At 42.2% G+C, this 20,291-nt stretch overlaps 1 protein-coding gene across 8 annotated transcripts in view; it reads left to right on the top strand.

Moving 5' to 3' along the window:
- Positions 1–644: 644 nt before the first annotated feature.
- The window catches only part of GRIP1 (glutamate receptor interacting protein 1), a 658,304-nt gene continuing 638,657 nt past the window's right edge, over positions 645–20,291 (top strand). For 7 of the 8 annotated variants that reach the window (XM_084877568.1, XM_084877570.1, XM_084877557.1 and 4 more), the window contains exon 1: positions 740–1,230. In XM_084877568.1, the coding sequence (XP_084733694.1) occupies positions 1,173–1,230 (58 nt within the window). In that variant the 5' untranslated portion in view covers positions 740–1,172. Of the gene's footprint in view, positions 1,231–20,291 lie in introns of all 8 variants that reach the window. The other variant, XM_084877571.1, reaches the window with a different exon arrangement.

The following is a 20,291-nucleotide window of genomic DNA, read 5'->3' on the forward strand; positions in this document are numbered from 1 at the left end:
ATTCTGTTGAAATCACACACAGGGGCCGGGCTCTGCTGTTAAGGTATCCTCCCCTGCCCCCCTCCCCCATTCATTCTTCTACGGATATTTCTAAGAGCTTATGACAAGGGGAAGCAACTCATCATAAAATCCGACCATTGAAACCCTTCTTTATACTTGAAGACGCAATTAAATCTTCACTCCGCCAAGGTCTCCTGGATTCATTGAAAACAAAAGAGAGACTCTCTGCGAGAACGCCCTTCCCACCCCACCAGAACAAGTATTCCGGGAACCATGCCTGGCCATCCCGAAAGTTGCTTTTCCCCTTAGTGGAAGGGCGAAGTTAGAGACTCCATAGCTGCCAAGTGTGGACTTGGGGGAGGGGGTGACAGCGGGGCGGGGCTGGGGGAGCGCGGCGAGGAGGAGGAGGAGGGACCAGAGGGAGGACACTGCCCCCTACTTCTCCGAGGTCGTCGCTGCGGCCGGCGGAGCCGCCAGTTTGGGTCCGGGGAGGGGAGCGGTGTGGGCTGTGCACCCGCGGCGGGGTGCCAGGCCGGGTGCCAGGCTCCGTACCTGCGGCTGCGGGGCGCGCTCCGCAGGCCGCCTGTCCTGCCGCCCGCCCGCCCCGGGCGCGGAAGGTGTGAGCGCGCGCTCCCCCCGTGCCCGCCCCGCGCTCCGCGCGCCCCGCGGGAGAGGCTCCACCGCCAGCGCCCAGGAGCCCGCAGCCTCAGTCCCGCCGCCCGGAGCTTTGTGCGGCGGCTCGGAGTCCCACCTGCTGGCGGCGGGGAGACAAGGAAGGGGAAGAGAAGGAGGAGGAGGAGGAGGGGAAGAGAGGCGGCGGCCGGAGCCCACGCCTCCCCCCGGCGGCGCACACCTCCCGGGGCTCCGCGGTCCCGGGCGCCCGGCCTGCGCGCCCCCCGCCCCCGGCCCGCCCGGCCTCGCGTCCTCCCCCGGCCGCCGCCGCCGCAGCCCCTCCAGCCCGGCCCGCCCGGTCCGGCCGCCGCCACCCGGGGCCGCCGGCGAGTTTGGGGCGAGCGCGGGGCGGGGGGCGCCGCCTCGATGCGCCCGGGAGCCGCCGCGGCGCCGCAGCCCCGCTGAAGAGCCGGCGCGCAGCGGCCCCGGAGGGCGGGCGGCCGCCGAGAGGGAGCAGCGAGCGGAGGAGAGGAGCCCGGGGCCGCGCGGGGAGCAGCACCATGCCGGGCTGGAAGAAGAACATCCCCATCTGCCTGCAGGCGGAGGAGCAGGAGCGAGGTGAGCGAGGCCGCGGCGCGGGGGCGCGGGGACGGGGGTCCGGGCACCGGCCGCCCCGAGCCCCCCTCTCCCCAGCCCCCTCCGACCTGCCCCCGGCCGGCGGGGGAGGGGCGCCGCGCCCACCGGTGCCGCGGGCGAAGCCAGGCGGCGGCGAGCGAACTCTGAGCGATTTCTCCTTTTTGGGGAGGAGAAGAGGGGTTACCGGGGGGGAAGGGGAAAAGGAGAGGGTGCTGCAGCCGCCAACTTTTTGGTGTAGGGAAAGGTTTTTCTGGGGAGGACCGGAGAGGAACTCCAGCATGTCCGGGGCCCGCTTGCACGTGGAGCCCGGAGCGGCAGGGTGCGCAGTGGGTGCTGGGGGAGAGGATGGGCACGTCTGCGGTGCTTGGAGCGACTTTCCAAACTTTCCTCCCCCTCCCACGGCCGCCTCCACGAGGTCCCCGCCGGGGGGCTGAGCTGGGATGGTGCTCCCCAGCCCAAAGTTGCCGGGGATCCAGAGAGGAGGAGGAGGAGAAGGAGGAGGAGGAGGAGGAGGAGGAGGAGGAGGAGGAGGAAGAGGAGGAGGAAGAAGAGGAGGAGGAGGAGGAAGAGCGAGGGGGAGGGAAGTGGGTGCTGCCTCCGGGCTCCAGAGGGATAGGGAGGAGGAGGAGGAGGAGGAGGAGGAAGACTGTCCCTAGGCCTAGGGTCTGGGGCTGGGAGTGATTGATGCCTCGGAGATGAGCTACTATGGCCCCAGCGCAGTCCTGGCTGTCAGGTTTAATACGGCGAGACTGCAGGCTTTGCACAGTTCCTGTCTGTTTTCTTTGTAAAAGCGGCTCTCCGTGCCTGGTGGACTGGTAGACCTTTTGTGCTTCAGCCTGACAAGGGTGCTTACTGGGCACGTTGCTGTTTAAGTGACTTTCGGAGAGAGGAAAGTTGCAGGCCTTTTGCACCTCGGAGGCTTGGTTGGTTCTGTGGAGGTCATCTTAGGGTGTTTGGTTTGTGCCGAGGTTGGCCAGGGAGTAGAGCTCGGTAACCTGGATATGAGTGCACCAGAATTTCCAACGCAGGCCCCGAGGGGCTGGAGACCTGTGCGCCTTGTGTCTCCGCCGGCATCCACAGGGACCCTGGCTGGCAAGGTCCACCAGCCTAATTCCCCTGCTCCGCCCACCCCGGCCTGGCCTGGCTTCGAGGAACATGCTTCAGACTTGGATGGGTTTCAGGATGCTGGGTTTGCATGGGCTGTGGCCACAGGCCGTGCTGAGGTTAATGGTGCTGCCAGGATGAGTAGGCGAGGAAGCAGGAGGCCAGCCTGGTGTACGGAGAAGGCAGAGTTGTCAGGAAAGCTTACTCCAGCAGCTGACGAGTTGGTATGGAGGGTGGCTTGGGTATGGAGCATGCCAAAAGTTTCAGGCTTTTCGAAATGATGTGACTACTGAGCAGCCAATGCACGATTTCCAGTTTTTCTCTAGGTGGCACAACCTGTCTGGCTTATATCCTGTTTAATGACTCCGAGAATTCATCCCCCTTTAACCACTTCTCAAATAGACATGTGTGTACATTTCCAGCACATTTTTCTGGCCAGCGACTTTGCGTTTACCTACGCAGAAGGCGCCCCTTAGGAAATGCTTCAGCTTTTTCATTTAGTTAATCCTATCTTTAAAGAGTTGTAAATGGTGGTACCAATAATTTATTACCAGGTGAAAGCACTACATGCAAGCGTTCCCTCAAGCATGGACCGTCTCTCCTATCATCTGAATGTATGTGTTGGCTAAAGAAAATACCGCAGTCCTGGCAAAACATGTCACCAGAATGCTGAAATGGGTAGATTTTGGGGTTGTGACAAAATGTATGTCTTTTTAGAAATATACGGTAACTTGGAAAGGTGATCTGCTATTCTGTTTGGTGAAGATAAGACCGAATTTCCTCCCAAATGTAAAAATCTGAGTCAGAAATTGGGTGTTTGGTCTTATCTTCTTCCATAGGAGAAAACAGGGAACCTTTGTTAACTTTGCATCTTTTTCACTGTGAAAGTTCCTTACTTTTTGCTTATATTATGCGATGCTTTTCTAATTGTTATTGGTTTTGTGTGGTTGTGGTATTCTCTTTGAGGTCCTGCTTCAAGGATACTGCACAAATATGTGTGTTTAGTTTCTTTAAAAATCTCCTACTTTGTGTCTCAAGTGTGTGTGTGTATAGATACTGTATAAAGATATATTTAAATTAATGCGTATGTCAGAGGACATTGCTTGAGATTGGCTTATACTTTTGAATTTTACTGTAATGAGCAATGTTTTCTATTTGCATTTGAAATCAGATTGTATTTACAAATTTAATTGATTCAAATAATGTTGATTTAAGTTCTTGTTAAATACAAACAGAAAGAGTAAATTATCTGGTTGATCAGGAAAATAATGAATATAGAGGAAACAAATACATTAAAAAAATTTTTCCCCCCAGGAATAACATTGACTAAAAAGTCAATTTCTAATATGTTACCATTAAATTCTAAGGTTGGTTATACTGATATAACCATTGCTCTTTCCATATTCTCTATACTCAATTTACATTTAAATATTCTAAAACCCATTATGGTGACTACTGTAGCATAACATTTCTTCATGTAGATTTTATTGAGCTAAATCTCTTTCTGACACTTAATGCAAATTGATACAGGCTGCTAGCCTCTTTAAGGACCACATATTTGGACAAGTATTTCTCAGTATTATTCTTTAGAAAAAAAAAAATGCTGACCTCAACTCAAAAAGATGCAGGGAACCTGCTTTATTGGTATTGCCACATACAAAGAGAGGTTAGCCAGTCTGTAAAGATTCATGCCATACCTCGGATAACTTGGTACACCATTGATAACTTGGATTCATCTTGAAGAGTTCTGTCAAGATATTGAGTGAATTATTGCTACTGCATCCAGTGCTGAGCAGGGAAACTGTAGCAGATGGGTTGTTGCAGTAAATGCAGTCACTTCCAAAATGGCATGTTATGATTCACTTATGTACAGTGAAATATTAAAATTCAGGACACATTTCTCTGTCTTCCCCCCTTCCCATCTCCCCCGTTTTCTGCCTGAGCTGATGAACCTAATCCATTTAGAAGCCACCTAATACATCTTTGGGTAAATGTTTCAAGGAAGTGAAATGATCTTGCAAACTGTTCTATTTAACACCCCTTCCAATCAAATTAAATTAAATGATTTATTAGTTGTTTTAATCTTATTAGCTGATCACGTATAATAGGAATATAGTTGTTAAGGAAAATCTCACTGTAAAGGAATAGATGTCTTAATAGTTAAAAATGCCTTTCTTTTGCCTTGTAGGCGCGCGTGCGCGCACACACACACACACACACACACACACACACACTCACCAGGGGAAACAGGTATGCATTTTGTATAGCTGCTCTCCCCCTGGCCTTTCTGTTCTAACAAGTTTTGGAGGTTTACAAGTGAACTTAAAAACTTCCCTTTGCACTGTGTCTGGGGTGTTGCTTCTGTTTTTCCAGTGAGAGCATTTGCATTTCTTTAAATATAAAGAATTAGCTTTTACAAAACATCTATGAGAAAGCACAGGGGACTGAGATAGTGTGCCTTTTTATAGCTTTGGTCTGTTTCATTTTCCGCATCACAAGGAGATCTGGTGACTCTGCCATCACAGCCTGCTTAACAAAAAGTCCAATTTGAAATTTGAGTTTTGACCTCGGAGTGCTGTGGGGAAGGGAGAAAAAAATAAAAATGCACGGAGAGTCTGCTGTGTGTCGGGCACTGTGATCCACATTTCACAGGCATTATTTGTTACAACCTTACTGCATACCTGTAAGGTAGGTATTACTATTATTTATTCTGATATATGAAGAAACAGATAATCGAAAAAGTTGACTAACGTTGCAAAGCAGAGTTAGGGCACAGTTTCTAAAGAGATAACTTAAAAGAAGTTACATATCCTGAGATAAAGTTTTTCGATTATATCAACATTATAGCATCATATGTTGTTGTTGTTTTCCCAACAGAATTTTAATAAACTGCCACCAAATCTTTCATTAGAAGAGTTTTTCCGTTACATATCTATCTGGGAGAAGTTTCCACAGTCTATTTTGGGTATTTAACAAACTGACTTTGCTACATAGCTTTACTAACTCTAACCCTAAGCATTGGAACACCAACATATTTTTAAGTAGAGTTATTTGACCAAATTTAAAGAAACTCATTTAAGAGAGTGATTTTTCCACCAAAGAGTTGACATAACCACGTGGTTTCCCCATTTGTCATGAAGGTAAGAATGAATAAGAATTAGGTATTCTTCCTCACTGCAACGAACTGGGAAAGTTCTATATTGTTAATAGCCATTGTGCACGTGCTCTTTTGCCAACATTTTATTTAATTAAAACCATCCATCTGAACGCTCAGCCTATCAGGGGGCCCAGTGGCCAAACAAAGGGACTTCAGAAGCTGCTTTCTTCTGTGGCAGCCTGCTTGGTTCTTTCGTGGAGGAAAAGAAGTATCGCTGTGATCGGTACTGGATATTAAAAAACTGAATATCGAAGAGTTTTAAGACTGTCACATTCAATGCTGGTAATGGCTAATGGTGGAAGGCACTTAGGATTTGATTGGTTTATTTTCAGTTAAAATATCATAGTAATTTAGTAATACAACACACAAAAGTAATAGTAATACAAAGTAGCACATTTAACAGAACGCAATTCAAATGCCAAGGCAAAAAACCTGGGCTTGCATGTCTTGTTTTATCTCTTATGAAAGTGTATTTCTTCTTAAATTTGAAGGTTTCCTAAATATAAAAATCTATCAATACAGATCACCTCATTCAAGAGAACTACATGGGTAGGCATGTTAATGGCCAAAGGGTGCTTTCCGTTTTATGGGAAAGTTGACGCTCTTTAAAAGTATCTCCCAATTAAAATTCACCTAATTGACTTTCTTACTGCCTTTCATTTCAACAGTGGTTAAACTTTAAGCACCAAAATCAGGCGTTGAATAGAATGGGGAGACGTGGCTCCTATCCTAGATAGATTCCTTAGCCCCCTCCAGCAGAGAGGTGGACCACAAGGTATTTGATGTTGAACAGCTGTGTGTTTAAATTCACATAAGCACTTCCTAGCTCCATAGTATTTTTACTACTCAAAGCCATTGCAGTCTCCTCTTTATGATGAGGATAAGTGATATCTACCTCATGGGAGGATTAAATGAAATTGACAAATGTGGGGGGGATTTATGACAGTACCTTGCATATAGTTCAGGGCTCAGTAATAACAACTGCCATTATTTTTATATCTTGGTCTAGATCTGTAAACCCAACACCTCAAGGTGATGATGAAATGATACATTTTTATTATTTAAAGACTTCATAAACTAGTAAAAAAAAAAAAAAAGGTCATTGTTTTATGAAAAGCTACGCTCAAACACAACTTTATAAGACTTCGGTGTTGGATATATTCTGGTCCAACTCTCTCATGAAGAAGAAGAAACTCCAGTGTAGAGAGAAATGTGTCCAAGGCCACATTTCATACATAAGTAAATTGGCCACTACCTGGGGAGGAGTTTAGTGTGGAGGGGATGTGAGAACTGATGTTTTGGTCATGGCATGTCCCAAAGCACTTTGGAGTAACATATTCCAGGAGGGACTACTCATTTCTTCGGGGCTGAAATATAGAATATGCACATGCATATTGACTGTTAAATATGAGCACACTTTTCCCAATGATGGGAGAAGGTGAGACCAGAGAGCCAGCTCTGGGAAGGACTTTGAATGCCAGATGGAAGAGTTCATTTGTATCCAGCAGGTGATGAGGACTTAAAGGAAAGACTTCAAGGGAGAAGTGAAGGGATTAGATTTGCATCTTAGAAAGGTCACCTTGGCAGCAAGGGGGGAAGATTGGAAAAGGGAGTGTCTGGGGGTGGAGTTAGGACCGGATAGAAAGCTTCTGCCCTGTTTCAGGCTCTGAAGAGATACTCAGGAGGAGGACTTGGTGAGCAGGTGAACGTAGGAAACATGGAGGGTGTAGGTCTCTGGTATAGATAGCGATTAGAGTCAGAGTTGTGTCATGAGGCCCAGTGCCTGGTATTCTTTTCACCACATAATGAATGGCCTTTCTTTTTTTAGAATATGTTTTTATTGATTTTTAGAGAGAGAGGAAGGGAGAGGGATAGAGCGATAGAAACACTGGTGAGAATCATCATCGATCAACTGCCTCCTGCACGAGGCCTGCAGCCTGGGCATATGTCCTGAGTGGGGATCCAATTGTAACCTCTTGGTTCCTGTGTCGACACTCAGCCACTGAGCAACACTGGCCGGGCCACATTGCCTTTCTTTTTCCTCTCCTCCCTAAATCTTTGTAAGGGGAAAAATGTAAACATGATTTGGCAGAATAATGTAAACATAGAGTACCACCAAAGTGATTGGGTACCAAGCTCAGTCATGATGATAGTTTAATGGACACTAGTTTCTTTTAATTATATAAAATTCATTTACTATCTAATCCTAAAGGAAACATAATTATTATCCTGTGCATTTATCTCCTAAAACTAATTTGGAATTTTAAGTGATTTTTTTTTTTAAAGAGAAAAGTAGTAATTATTTTATACAAATGTCTTCCCTAGTAATAGAATTGGGTAGATTAAAAAAAAAACAACACACAGTATTAATAAAGTTTTAAATATTTTTTTATACTGGACTCAAGAAGGGAGAACCAGGATTAAAGTTCTCTCTTAGCCATGTTCCTGATTATTGGGTCTGGAACTGCTTCTCTGAACTGCCCTCATCTCATCTGTGACATAAGGACGGTTCTTGAAATACCAGTCTCCTGTGGTTATGTTACTGGTGAAAGTTATTATTGTTACATGGTTATGTTACAAAGGGAGGAAGTTGCTGAAAGACCGAGATTCTCAAAGTACATTTATCTATAAGCTGGTGGTTTCTGGATGGAGGCGTTATTTGCATAACTTCTGTTTCGTAAACTGGAATTTTTCATTAAAAAATCCTAACTCTTAGTCTTCCAAAATGAAGTTCAAATATATTATGTCCCCCCCAGGCCTCTATTTATAATAAAATAACCCAAACGATGCAAATTATAATACATAGCTTCACAGTTCCTCAAGGCAGCCTCCTTCTTGGCTCTGCCTGGAAAAGTCCAGCTCATTACTCCTGTCATTCATGTCCTGCTCCGCTCCAGTCCAGACTTCTTTACTTATTAAACCGAAATCATGGGTGGAATCATTTCAAGGGAGATCTCCTTTGCCAACTTTTAATTTTATTATGCGATTTAAATATGTACTAATATAAAACCAGGTATAAACTCATGATGGTCATAGCTCTCATCCAAACACAAAACCAAAACAGATTTTGCAAATGAAATACAAAACTGCAAAAAAAAAAAAAAAAAAAATCAGTAACTTTCAAATTAACATTTATTTCTTGTGACTTAATATTGTTTGCCTGACATTAAATTCTCTCTTGCATTGTGAATATGGTACTTGCTGCTATGGAAAAGAATACTGTCTTTTTTTTTTTCTTTTCCTAGTTGAACGCCTATTAACCTTGGCTTTAACAGCAGGTTGTCACTTGGTCTGTCCGGAGCACGTGCATATCTTTTACATATGAAGACCTGCATTCTCATTGGTCTGTTTTGCACCATTGTGATCCGAAATACATTGCCCAGTATGGTGCTGCAATTGGTGGCAGTGTTAGCATACTATATTTGTACTTCTTGAACTATTTGTGGTGGAGTCTTTTTTTTTTTTTTTTTTAAACCTCAGTCTGGCATGTAGTCCTGTACATAGTGAGTGTACCATGTGCAACTTCCACCTGACTCTGGTCACACCTGTACTTGTCTGTGTCCTTTTCAGTGAGATGAGCACATACATCACAGACTTAGGTATTGGGGCAATGTCTTATTGCTACAGGAATTTCTAATCACCTACCTTCATTTTCAGTACTCATGTAACCATGAACAGGTAATAAACAGTTTTCTGCCTCGTGTTGTCCACAGGTCATACTTTGAATAGTATTGGATTGTAATACGTTTATGTAGCTGGGGTTGGTGAGAAGAGTTCAGAAGGACGTGTGTGTATAAAACTGTACTGTTAAGATGTATATAATTTGCCGGGACTGGTTTGGCTCAGTAGATAGAGCTTCGGCCTGTGGACTGAAAGGTCCCGGGTTCGATTCCGGGCAAGGACATGTACCTTGGTTGCGGGCTCATCTCCAGTAGGAGGTGTGCAAGAGGCAGCTGATCGATGATTCTCTCATCGATGTTTCTAACTTTCTATCCCTCTCTCTTCCTCTCTGTGAAAAATCAATAAAATATATATTAAAAAAAAGATGTATATAATTTATTTTCTGTAGCTGCTTTCACCTTACCTTCAAGAGTCCATTCCCACTGAAGATGGAAAACACCTGATGATGGACCTGGGCGTATTATGCTAAGTGAAATAAGGGCCAGAGAAAGACAACTACCATCCGATTTCACTCATATGTGGAATCTAATGAACAAAGTAAACTAACAAATAGAAACAGATTCATAAATAGAGAACAGACTGCTGTCAGAGGGCCTGGGTGAAAAGGGTGAAAAGATGAAGCAATAACAAAACAAAACATAAAACCCCAGAGACACCCCGGGTGGGCCAGTTGATTGGAATATTGTCTGGTACACCAAAAGGGTTGCAGGTTTGATTAGAGATTGGGGCTCATCCCTGGGTAGCGGGTTCAGTCCTCCATCAGGGTGCATATGGGAAGCAAATGACCAATGTTTTTCTCTTTCATCCATGTTTCTCTCTCTTCTTTTTTTTCTCTCTAAAATAAAGAAAAAAACATATCCTCAGGTGAGATTAAAAACAAAAACCTCACTGGCACAGACAACAGTGTGGTGATTATCAGAAGGAAACAGTGATTCTCAATCTTTCTAATGCCTCGACCCTTTAATACAGTTCCTCATGTTGTAGTGACCCCTAACCATAACATTATTTTTGTTGCTACTCCCTAACTATAATTTTGCTACTGGTACGAATCGTAATGTAAATATCTGTGTTTTCTGATGGTCTTAGGCGACCCTGCTAGCGGTTCTAATCATTAGGAGGAGGTAGAAGAATGTATGAGGGATAAATGGTGATGATGGAAGGAGTCTTGACTTGAGGTGGTGAAAAGCAATGTAATATACAGGCGATGTATTATAGCATTGTACACCTGAAACCTATATAATTTTAACTAATGCCACCTCAATCAATTCAATAAAAAAAGGGGGAAAAGATCACATTAGTCTAAGGTTTAAAAACTCTTTGGTTGGTTCTCTTATTTCTCAAGGATTTCCCCTTTCCTCACTCGCAAGATGGCATTCGGGTGAAGGGAAAAGCTTCTTATTCTCATGGCACTGGGGGAAGGGCATTTTGTTCATTGTGTGACCCTCACTGAGTCCATTGCTCTGCGGTTGGCACACATTGTGACTGGGCGTAGTGCCCTGGTTCCAGTGAAATGAGCCTGTTCCCATTCGGTCGAGTCACCTTGGCAGCTGGTTTGGACTTCCTGGACCTAGCCGTTGTGTCTGGCAGTACCTTCTGCAGACATGACCCCTGCATTGCTCCAGTGCCATGGTGAGTGAGTGCTGCCTGTGGTAAGAGGGACCATGCTAGGTGATGAGGGCTACGGGTCACAATATTCACTAATGGTCTGAAGGCTACACAGGTGTGAGTTTTTCTGTCGGTTTGCACTTGTCAAGGAGCTTGAATTCTTGTAGGATATCGGGCACTTACATGTGATCTTCTGTCCCCCTCCCTACATCCCTCTTTCCCTTTCTCTGTTGTTCCAGATATCCGGAGTGGCTTATGTGACTTAAAAACTTCAAATTGGAAGGGACAGGAATCAGAAGGGTAAATGAACGATAAGGGGGAAGAGTCTTGTTCCCATCACTAGGTGGGCATTTCTCCTTAAGATCTGAACATCAGGGAAGAAAGAAATAGAGAGACTGTCAAACAGCTCAGGGAGGACCTAGATTGAAGCTGGCAAGTAATTTCAGCCAATACCTTCTACTGGTCTGCCTTGTATACAAACCTTTCTCACTTAATAGTTCATGATAAATCTGCTCTTTATATTTCATTAGGAAATGTGTGAACATGAGAACTGACATATTTCTTAGCATTGGTCATGTAACTGCAATGTACATTATGTGTTAGAGATTGATATGTTTAAAGGCTTACTTGGTATTTTGAATAAATGCATTTAGATCACTAGATATACTAAAGATGTGTATGAATTGATATAAAAATTAAGTTTTTTACTGGTGAAGTGTTCATTTGTTTTAGTTTCACAGTTGCTGAATATAGCTGACAATATGAAAACTTGACACAGAGTTTGACAGCATAAAGCAGTAGAGCTTATCATTGGAGAAAAAGTTAATGAATAAAGTTTTCACCTGTTAGTACATTAAAGAACAACAACCAAAGAGTAGAAAATACATAGGTAAACATTCAGATGATAATGTAATAGATATTTATTTGTTCACTTTTCTAATATATAATCTAATATTTAATAGTTTTCTTCTTTGATATCTTTTAATGTTGAGTATTGATAGCTCCTATTACTGATATTCAAAAATTCCTTTGTAAAAGACTGAGAGAAATGCACTGATATCCTCATGGAGTCATGCTTACATAGTCACAGGATGTCTACGAGGTGTACCAGTTAATGCGGATTTTTTTCAATAGATGGAGTTACACATATGTTGATATATATGCAATTTGATATGTGTGCTCTTTTGTTGTATTGATAGCAAGCTTCAAAACTTCGTATGTCAAATTTGCCAAAGATGTTAACATCATAGATATTTTTATGCTTAAAAATGTCGAATTTCATGCCAAAAAAAAAGAAAAAAAGAAAAAAAAAAAAGAACATTTGCAGGAAGTTTTAATTCATTACTTTATTTTGAAGAAAAAGCTATTGTAAACTTCGGGAAGCTTTGGTGAACGTTGTGCTCTATCTCAAGATACTTGTGAATGCTGGTTTAAATGCTTTCTTTAAAAGTGATGATTTCGATGTGAAAGACAAAGAACATCCAGGTCAAATGAAAAAGTTTGAAGACCAATAATTACAAGCATTGTTGGATGAAGATGCCTGTCAAACTCAACAACAACTTGCAGAAAGATTAAACGTTGTTCAGCAAACTATTTCCGATCATTTACAAGCCATGAGAAAAATTTTAAAGGAAGGAAAATGGGTGCCACATCAACTGAACAAAAGATAAATGGAAAACTGAAAAGTCATCAGTAAAATGTTGCTTCAATGGCATGAAAGATAGTCTTTTTTTTTGCATTGAATTATGACTGGTGATGAAAAGTGGATCTATTTTGAGAATTCCAAATGCACAAAATCATGGGTTGATGCAGGTCAACCATCAACATCGACTGCAAGGCCAAATTGCTTCCGAAAGAGGACAATGCTCTGTGGGATCAGGAAGGTGTGGTGTATTATGAGCTTCTAAAATTGGGAGAAACCTTTAATACTGATCGCTACTGACAACAATAATCAATTTGAATCACACTTTGATCCTGAAACGACCAGAATGTTCCAGAAGACACAATAAAGTAATTTGCTTCATGATGGTGCACCATCACACACTTCAAAACCAGTTAAAGATACGTTAAAAGATCTTTCCTGGGAAATATTAACCTACCCGCCATATTCACCAGACCTTGCTCCTTCAGATTACCACTTGTTCTGATTAATGGCACATGCACCTTCTGAACAGTACTTCAAAATGTACAAAGAAGTGGAAAATTGGGTCTCTGAATGGTTTGCCTCAAAACAAGCAAAGTTCTATTGGACTGGTATCCACAAATTACCTGAAAGATGGGAAAATGTGTAGCTAGTGATGGACATTACTTTGAATAAAGCACTTTTGATGTTTCTCTTGAAATTATCGTGTTTTCTTTGATAACAAAATCTGCATTATTAACTGGTACACCTAGTATATTGCCCTCTTCACAAGTGTCAGGATTGTTGACTAAAAGAGAGTGGCATTTAAAATTAGATTTTTCAGATGAATTCAAGTGTTTGTTTTTTTTTTAAATGTATAATTTCCTAGTAAGTGCAGAGCACATTTTCATTAAATGTAAACCTTGAACAACGCAGTATAAATTTAGTTTCTTTGTTACTATTTCACCCTCCCCCTTCCCCATAATTTTAGTTAGAATGAAAATTGGCCAGGCTAGAATCAGACACCTGTAGTGCTCCATCTGCTGCGAAGGTCCTCATTTGGCTTTGCTACTGATCTTGAATGCTGATATATACCATGGCATATGAGAGCCCTACCACTGAAGGGTAGCCCTGGTTTTTCACCAACAATCATATAAAAATATCGAGTTTGATCTAGTCTCTTGAGTTCAATGACTGCACTTACTGAAAACCCTACCCTCTACTGATTGTGCTGACAAAGGAAGGGACAGCAGGTGTATTTGTCAGCTCAGGCTTCCATAACAAAATACAATGGGGTTGGGAGGAATCTTAAACAACAGAAATTTATTTCACAGATCTGGAGGCTAGAGGTCTTTGGTCGAGGTGTGAGCATGGTCAGTCTCTGTTGAGAGTTCTTTTTTTGGATTGCCAATGGCTGACTTTTCACTGTGTGGGTGCACATGGCCTTTCCCCGGAGCGTGCATGAGGGGGGCGGGGGGAGCATGGAGAGAGCTCTCTACTGTCTCTTCTTATCAGGGCACGAAGCCTGTGGGTTCAGGGCCCCACCCTTATGACCTCACTTAACCTTAACTATTTCTTTGGAGGCCTCATCTCCAAATACAGCCACACTTGGGGAAAAGGCTTTGATGACTGAATTTTGGAGGGACATAACATATAGTCCATACCAGACAGGGACAGAGTATTAATCGATGGTTTGCATAATGTTCCTATAAATTTCATCTTTCAGTGTCTGGAAACTGCTCCTTTTGGGCAAAAGATGACATTCTGGTTTCAAAATTAAGGCTTCCAAATATTTTTGAAAGTTTTCTCATTGAGTGTCTGTGTCCCCCTCCATTTGAATCTGGACAGACTTGTGGGTGCTTTAACCAACTGGGTATGCTGGAAGTGATACTGTGTTTTACCTCTGTGCCTCTGGGATCCACAAGACATGCAGCAGCTAGCTCCCTCCTTAGACCCTTGTTTGAAGTCCTGAGCCACTAGGTGGCTCTACTGCTTCTGATACCCTGAGGCCACCATGCTGTGGGGAAAGCCAGGGACAGGCCAAGTGTAGGTGCTCTGCTTGGCAATCGTGGTCTTCAGTCTTCCCAGCCCAGACACCAGCCATGTGAGTACCTGAGCCTATAGATGATTTCAGCTCTCAGTTGTTGAGTCCCCCCGGCTTTTGAGTTTTCACAGCTGAGGTCCCAGATATCATGGAATAGATGGATACAAGCCATTACTGTGTCCTGTCCAAATTCCTGACCCACAGAATCTAGGAGCATAATTAAATGTTTTTTAAGAGGCAGCTACCGTAGGTTGTAGGTTTGGGGGTAATTTGTAACACAGCTGTCCCTTATTTCTCATTCAGTTGTATTCTCTGGCACTCACTGCTTATCATCAACCAAATCCTGTTTATCCTCAGCTTCCTGCATTAACTTCAGCTTCCCATTGCTCTAATTAAAACTTTACTCACCCTTAGGGCATTGCTGCCTCCTGCCCTCTCAGGTGGTGGCAGTTTTCTCTCACACACCCTTGGAGGAGGGGTGCAAGGTCCTTTTTGTTCTTCTTTGCTACTTTTGAACTATTCTCCTTTCTAAAGATCCCTAACTCTAAATCGTGTGCCCTCAGACTACACATACCACTGCTCCTCCTTGTGGCAATCACTTCAGTCTATGACCATTTTAACCCCTGGCTCACTGCCACTTGTTCCCATTCTATTTCTTTCATAATTCTTGATGATTTCACTGTACACATAAATTGTCCCCTCAGTTTCGTGGTGTCTCAGTCTTCTGCCCTCCCCACTTAATTGTTACATTCGCCACTGTACCTCAGCTACTCACTCTTGTGGCCACTCTGGGGGTTCCTAAGACACTTTTAGGGGTTATGTTAGGTCAGAAACTTTTTATAATAACAATAATGATGTTAAGACATTATTTGCCTTCCAAACTTTCATTTACTCATCATTGCATTGTGTAATTTCCTAAGGAATACATGAGGTGTGATGAACATCTCCATCCTGGCAGCTAGTGGAATTTTGGAGGGACATAACATACAATGTTTATAAATTTGGGTTTTAAATGAGAGAGGAGTTTAAAAATTTTCTGTTTTAATTGTAATATGGTAAATATTAATGCATATAAACCAAAAACTTTTTGGAGTCCATACTTTTTTTTTTTTTTGTAATCCTCACCCTAGGATATTTTTTTCATTGATTTTTCAGAGAGAATGGAGGGTAGGGAGGAGGGGGAAAGGAAGAGCGAGAGAATGAGAAAGATAAAATATCAACGTGAGAGATATCCATTGATGGGTTGCCACCCGCATGTGCCCCGATCAGGGCCAGGGATCAAACCTTCAACTAAGAATTGAAGCCACGACCCTTCAGTCTGAGGGCTGACACTGTAACCATTGAGAATATCCGGCCAGGGCTAATTTTTAAGAATGTTGTAAAGCCATCCTGAGACCAACATGTTTGAGAACTGCTGCCCTAAACCTTGTCATTACCAATGACTGCAGTCCATCTTTGTCTCATCTTTAAGCATCCTGCTGCCTAATCAGGACCTATCTCTCTAATTCAGCCTCTGTTATCCTGACTCCAATAGTTCTTCAATCCCACTAGGACATAAAATCCATTGATTCTACCCCCTTTATACCCTTCCCCACTCCTCTCATGTCCTCATTTCCCTTCTTCCCAATTTAAATTCCTTTATATAACTCATCATCAGTCTCTTAGGTATACTCTTAATTTTCTTTCTCCTCTCTCCTTTTGTAGGATTCATCTGGAAAAGCTGGTTAAACCCAACTTTCTACTATTCTAGTTTGTGCTTGTGTACTTTAATGTAGTTGAAGAAGAACCGCCAGCCAAGCTGACTTGTTTCACTTTCATCTCCCCATCACTAATCTGAAATGGGCCTTCCAGTGTTGCCAGGTCATCCCCCTACATTTCCTAGGTCAATTCATTCATGACTTCTGCCCTCTCACTCCCTCTTCCTCTCTCAAAAAGTCCTCTTCCATTCTAAGCCTCAGTTAAAGACTTTGCTTCTCATTTCACTTAGCAACTAGAAGAGAACTTCTGCTTGCATTTATACCCATGTGTTCTGTCTTCATTCCTCTTACGCTGATTGAACTGTTTGATCTTATCCAAGGCCAACCCTCCATTGGTGCACCAGTCCCCATCCTGCCATGTCCACTCCAGGTCGTGGCTTCAGCATGTCCCCTCTCTCTCCAGGATCATCCCCCTCTATTGGATTATGGTCACTCTGCATACGACCATGATGTTATTTTGCCTATGTTAAAATACAACCATCTCCTCACTCTCTTCATTTACTTTTATGTTTACTGTAATAGCAACTCCCTTGAGAGAGTTGTCAATATTCATTCTGTAATAGTTCTCCTATAACTCCATCTTGAACCGTCCAATTCAATGTTTGGTCTCATTCTGTTTCCTTTTACCAAGATCACCAATGACCCCCATATTGTTAAAACTAGTAGCCAATTCTCAATCAGTCAGAAGCATTTGAGATAATTAACTAGCTCCCCTCAGAAAAACACTTTATTACTTGGCCTCTAGTCTATCACATTGTCTCACTTTTCCTCCTTCTTCATCTCATTTGGTGGTTTTCCCTCAGGCCCCTGATGCCTAAATATAGTACACCACGGTTTGGTCTTTGTGTCACCTCTCCTTAAAGCTCTTATCTAGTCTCATCAATATGCTGACCATCCCAGATTTGTATCTCCAGCTTGGTTCTTTTCCTGAACTCTAGGCTTCCCTATTCACCTGACTTTCAACATTACTATTTGTACTGGTATGTGTCACAGGCAGGCATCTCACCATGATTACAAAATATGTATTTGGTACTGATTCTCTTTCTCAAACCTGCTCCTAGTTTTCCACATCTTGGTAAATGACAAATCCATCTTACCGCCTGTTCATGTTAAGACCCTTGCTATCTTCCTGGGTTCCTCTATTTCTCTCACTCCACATCCAATCTGTCAGAAAATAGATTTGATACCACCTTCAGAATATATCTAGAATCTGGTTATTGTCACCCACCTCTACTACATTCAACTCAGTTTAAGCCCAACATTATCTATTTGCACCTGGATTATTGCATTCTCCTCCTGTTTTTTCCATTTGTCCCCTTGTCCTCTGTTCTTACAACAATTTTCTGCAGAAAAGCCATAGTAATCTTTTAAAAATATCTCAGATCTGTTCAAAACTCTTTAATGGCTTCCTGTCTCACTCAGGAGTGAAAGCCAAAGTATCAGGGCCTACATAACCAGGCTTCCTGTTACCCACACATCCTTATTTCCCCATACTCGCCCCCGCTCCCCACTTACTCCACTCCATCACATTGCCATGGAAACGCCATTGTGCTCATGTCTCAGGGTCTTTCTTTGCACTTACTTCTCCTGTTATCTGTACAACTCCCTCTCTGACCTTCAAGTCTCCATAAATATAACTTTCCTAGTGAGGGAGGCCTTCCCTGACTATCGTAATTGAAATTACCTCCTCTCTAATACTTCTCCTTCCTTCCTTCCTTCCTTCCTTCCTTCCTTCCTTCCTTCCTTCCTTCCTTCCTTCCTTCCTTCCTTCCTTCCTTCCTTCCTTCCTTTTTTTGTTTTGTTAATCCTCACTTGAGGATATTTTTTCCTTTGATTTTTTTTTTTTAAGAGAGAGAGTGGAAGGGAGGGAGAGGGGTAGAAGAAAGGGAAACATCAGTTGAGAGAGACATATGGATTGGCTGCAACCCAACTGGGACAGGGGATTGAGCCTGCAACTGAGGTATATGCCCTTGACTGGAATCGAACCATGATCCTTCAGTCTGAGGGCCAGTGCTCTAACCATTGCACCAAACCAGCTAGTGTTACACTCTCTTGCTTTAATTTTTTCCATATTTATTTTATTTACTATTTTGTATATTATTTATATCTTGTGCATGCCTATTTATATTGTTAATGAAAACTCTATGGGGGCAGGGATTTTTATCTGTTTTGTTACTGCTATATTCCTAGTACACAGAAGAATATTTGGCTTATAGTAGCTGCTCAGTAAATATCTGATGATTTGAGGCATTAAGACAGTATTTGTAAGATAATCAGAGAGATGACTTTCAGATGATGGAGTAGTTATGATCACTTTTAGAATTTTATTACTCTCATCTTGATTCTAGGAGAAGAAGAACCAGTGAAAAAAGTGCCATATCATAGTTAGTCTATTCTTTGGGGTTGAAGAAGATTGGGACCTAAATAGACTATTATTACCCCAGGAGAGAAAGATGGCAGATGAGCAGGGAGTTGCTCTTCTATCAGTAGTAATCTATAGACTGGCTCTTGAAGGTGTTCTTTAATGTCTAGAGCTATAAAGTTTTCTGCTAAAATTATCCTCTGTTGGTGATACAGTTGATGCTTTAAAGCAGAAAAAATGATAGAGGAATGTTTAAGTGAAAGTCTCTTTCTTGATATTTTGAGAAAAGATTGCTGTTTCATAGTTTTCTTATTTGTATCTACTCTGCCTGCCACAGGGCAAGGAATGGTGTAGATATTTAATATTTGTTAACTGAATGAATACATGAGACAAAAATGAATTGGTACTGTGAAAACTTATGGTAGATAAAAGTTAGGCCCATCTTCTCCTCTCTGTCTAGAGTCAAAAGCTATGTAAAAGTCAGGAGTAGAGCGTATTTTCACCTAGTATAATTACACATCATTGAATTATATCATGTAAATGTTTTGAGTGAAAAAATATTTTTTGTTTTTGTTATGTGGCATTTAAAGAGATTTTGCCAATGAAAAGCTGTGTTTTTAAAATTTGAATAGTTTACATATTTCTTTGCCTATATATTATTTGTAATTCATAATTCTTAGAGGAGAACTGAAGGCAATATCTTTATAATAGCCTTTTTTCTGTCCCTAGATAAATCCAATAGGTTTTACCAGTGTATAATAACATGCCAGTAAAATGAAGATTAGTATATTTTGCCCTAATTTTTCTAAGCCAATTCATTGTACTCTAATGGAGTGAAATAAAAAATGGCCTTTAATTGAATAATTTATTATGCCATTTGCTTTTTCTTAATATCAAACACAGGAAGTAGTACTTAATCAATTTCCTTGCTTATTACTGAAACTAAAGGGTTGCACAGTTACATGGCAAGCCAATTAGGGAATGCTCATAAATTTTTTAGAAAAACATTTGCAATGTTATTATATAGCATCATTCTTTGTTCTAAGGCTTCATTGATATGTACATGCACTCTTACGGTAACTGCATCTTTTTTTTTTTTAAAGATACAGTTGATTGCATGGTTGATACAACAAAGAGGATTAATTGTTCTCAAATTTCAGCATAATCATGAGTCATACTTAGACTAAGGCAGTTGGTTTAATGCCATAGTGTCCCCCCCCCCCCCCCCAAAGCACCTCTCTAACAGCTAATTTTCCCAGGCTACAATTGCATGTAAAGTGTCATTTCTTATAATTCAGTGTTTCTTTAATCTCAAAGGACCTCTATTTTTTTCCTAAATTCCCAAGGTATTTGCTTGGTTTCCTCCCTCAGCCCCCCAACATTGAAATAGCAGAATAACAATCAGTTCTGCTACTCTACAATATGTATTTTTTAATGCCTGGCTCCAAATCTTAGGCATTCAATAAACACTAGTTGATTGATTGATCTAAACCCCATCTACTCCTGCAGACTGTGTAACTCAAAGAAGACTCCTGAATAAATCAAAGGCCCCTCTTGGACTACTCATCATGTCAGTTAGATTTGGAATGTATACAGTGGATGAGGAAAAAATATTCAGTGATCAAAATTTTACTTTTAATTATTATGGGGAAGACAATTTAGGAAACTTGATTTTACTGTGGCCAATTAGAGATTTGGGCTTTCAGAGTCAG

This window comes from Pipistrellus hanaki (genome assembly GCF_964339955.1).
Source record: "Pipistrellus hanaki genome assembly, chromosome: 3".
NCBI lineage: Eukaryota > Metazoa > Chordata > Mammalia > Chiroptera > Vespertilionidae > Pipistrellus > Pipistrellus hanaki.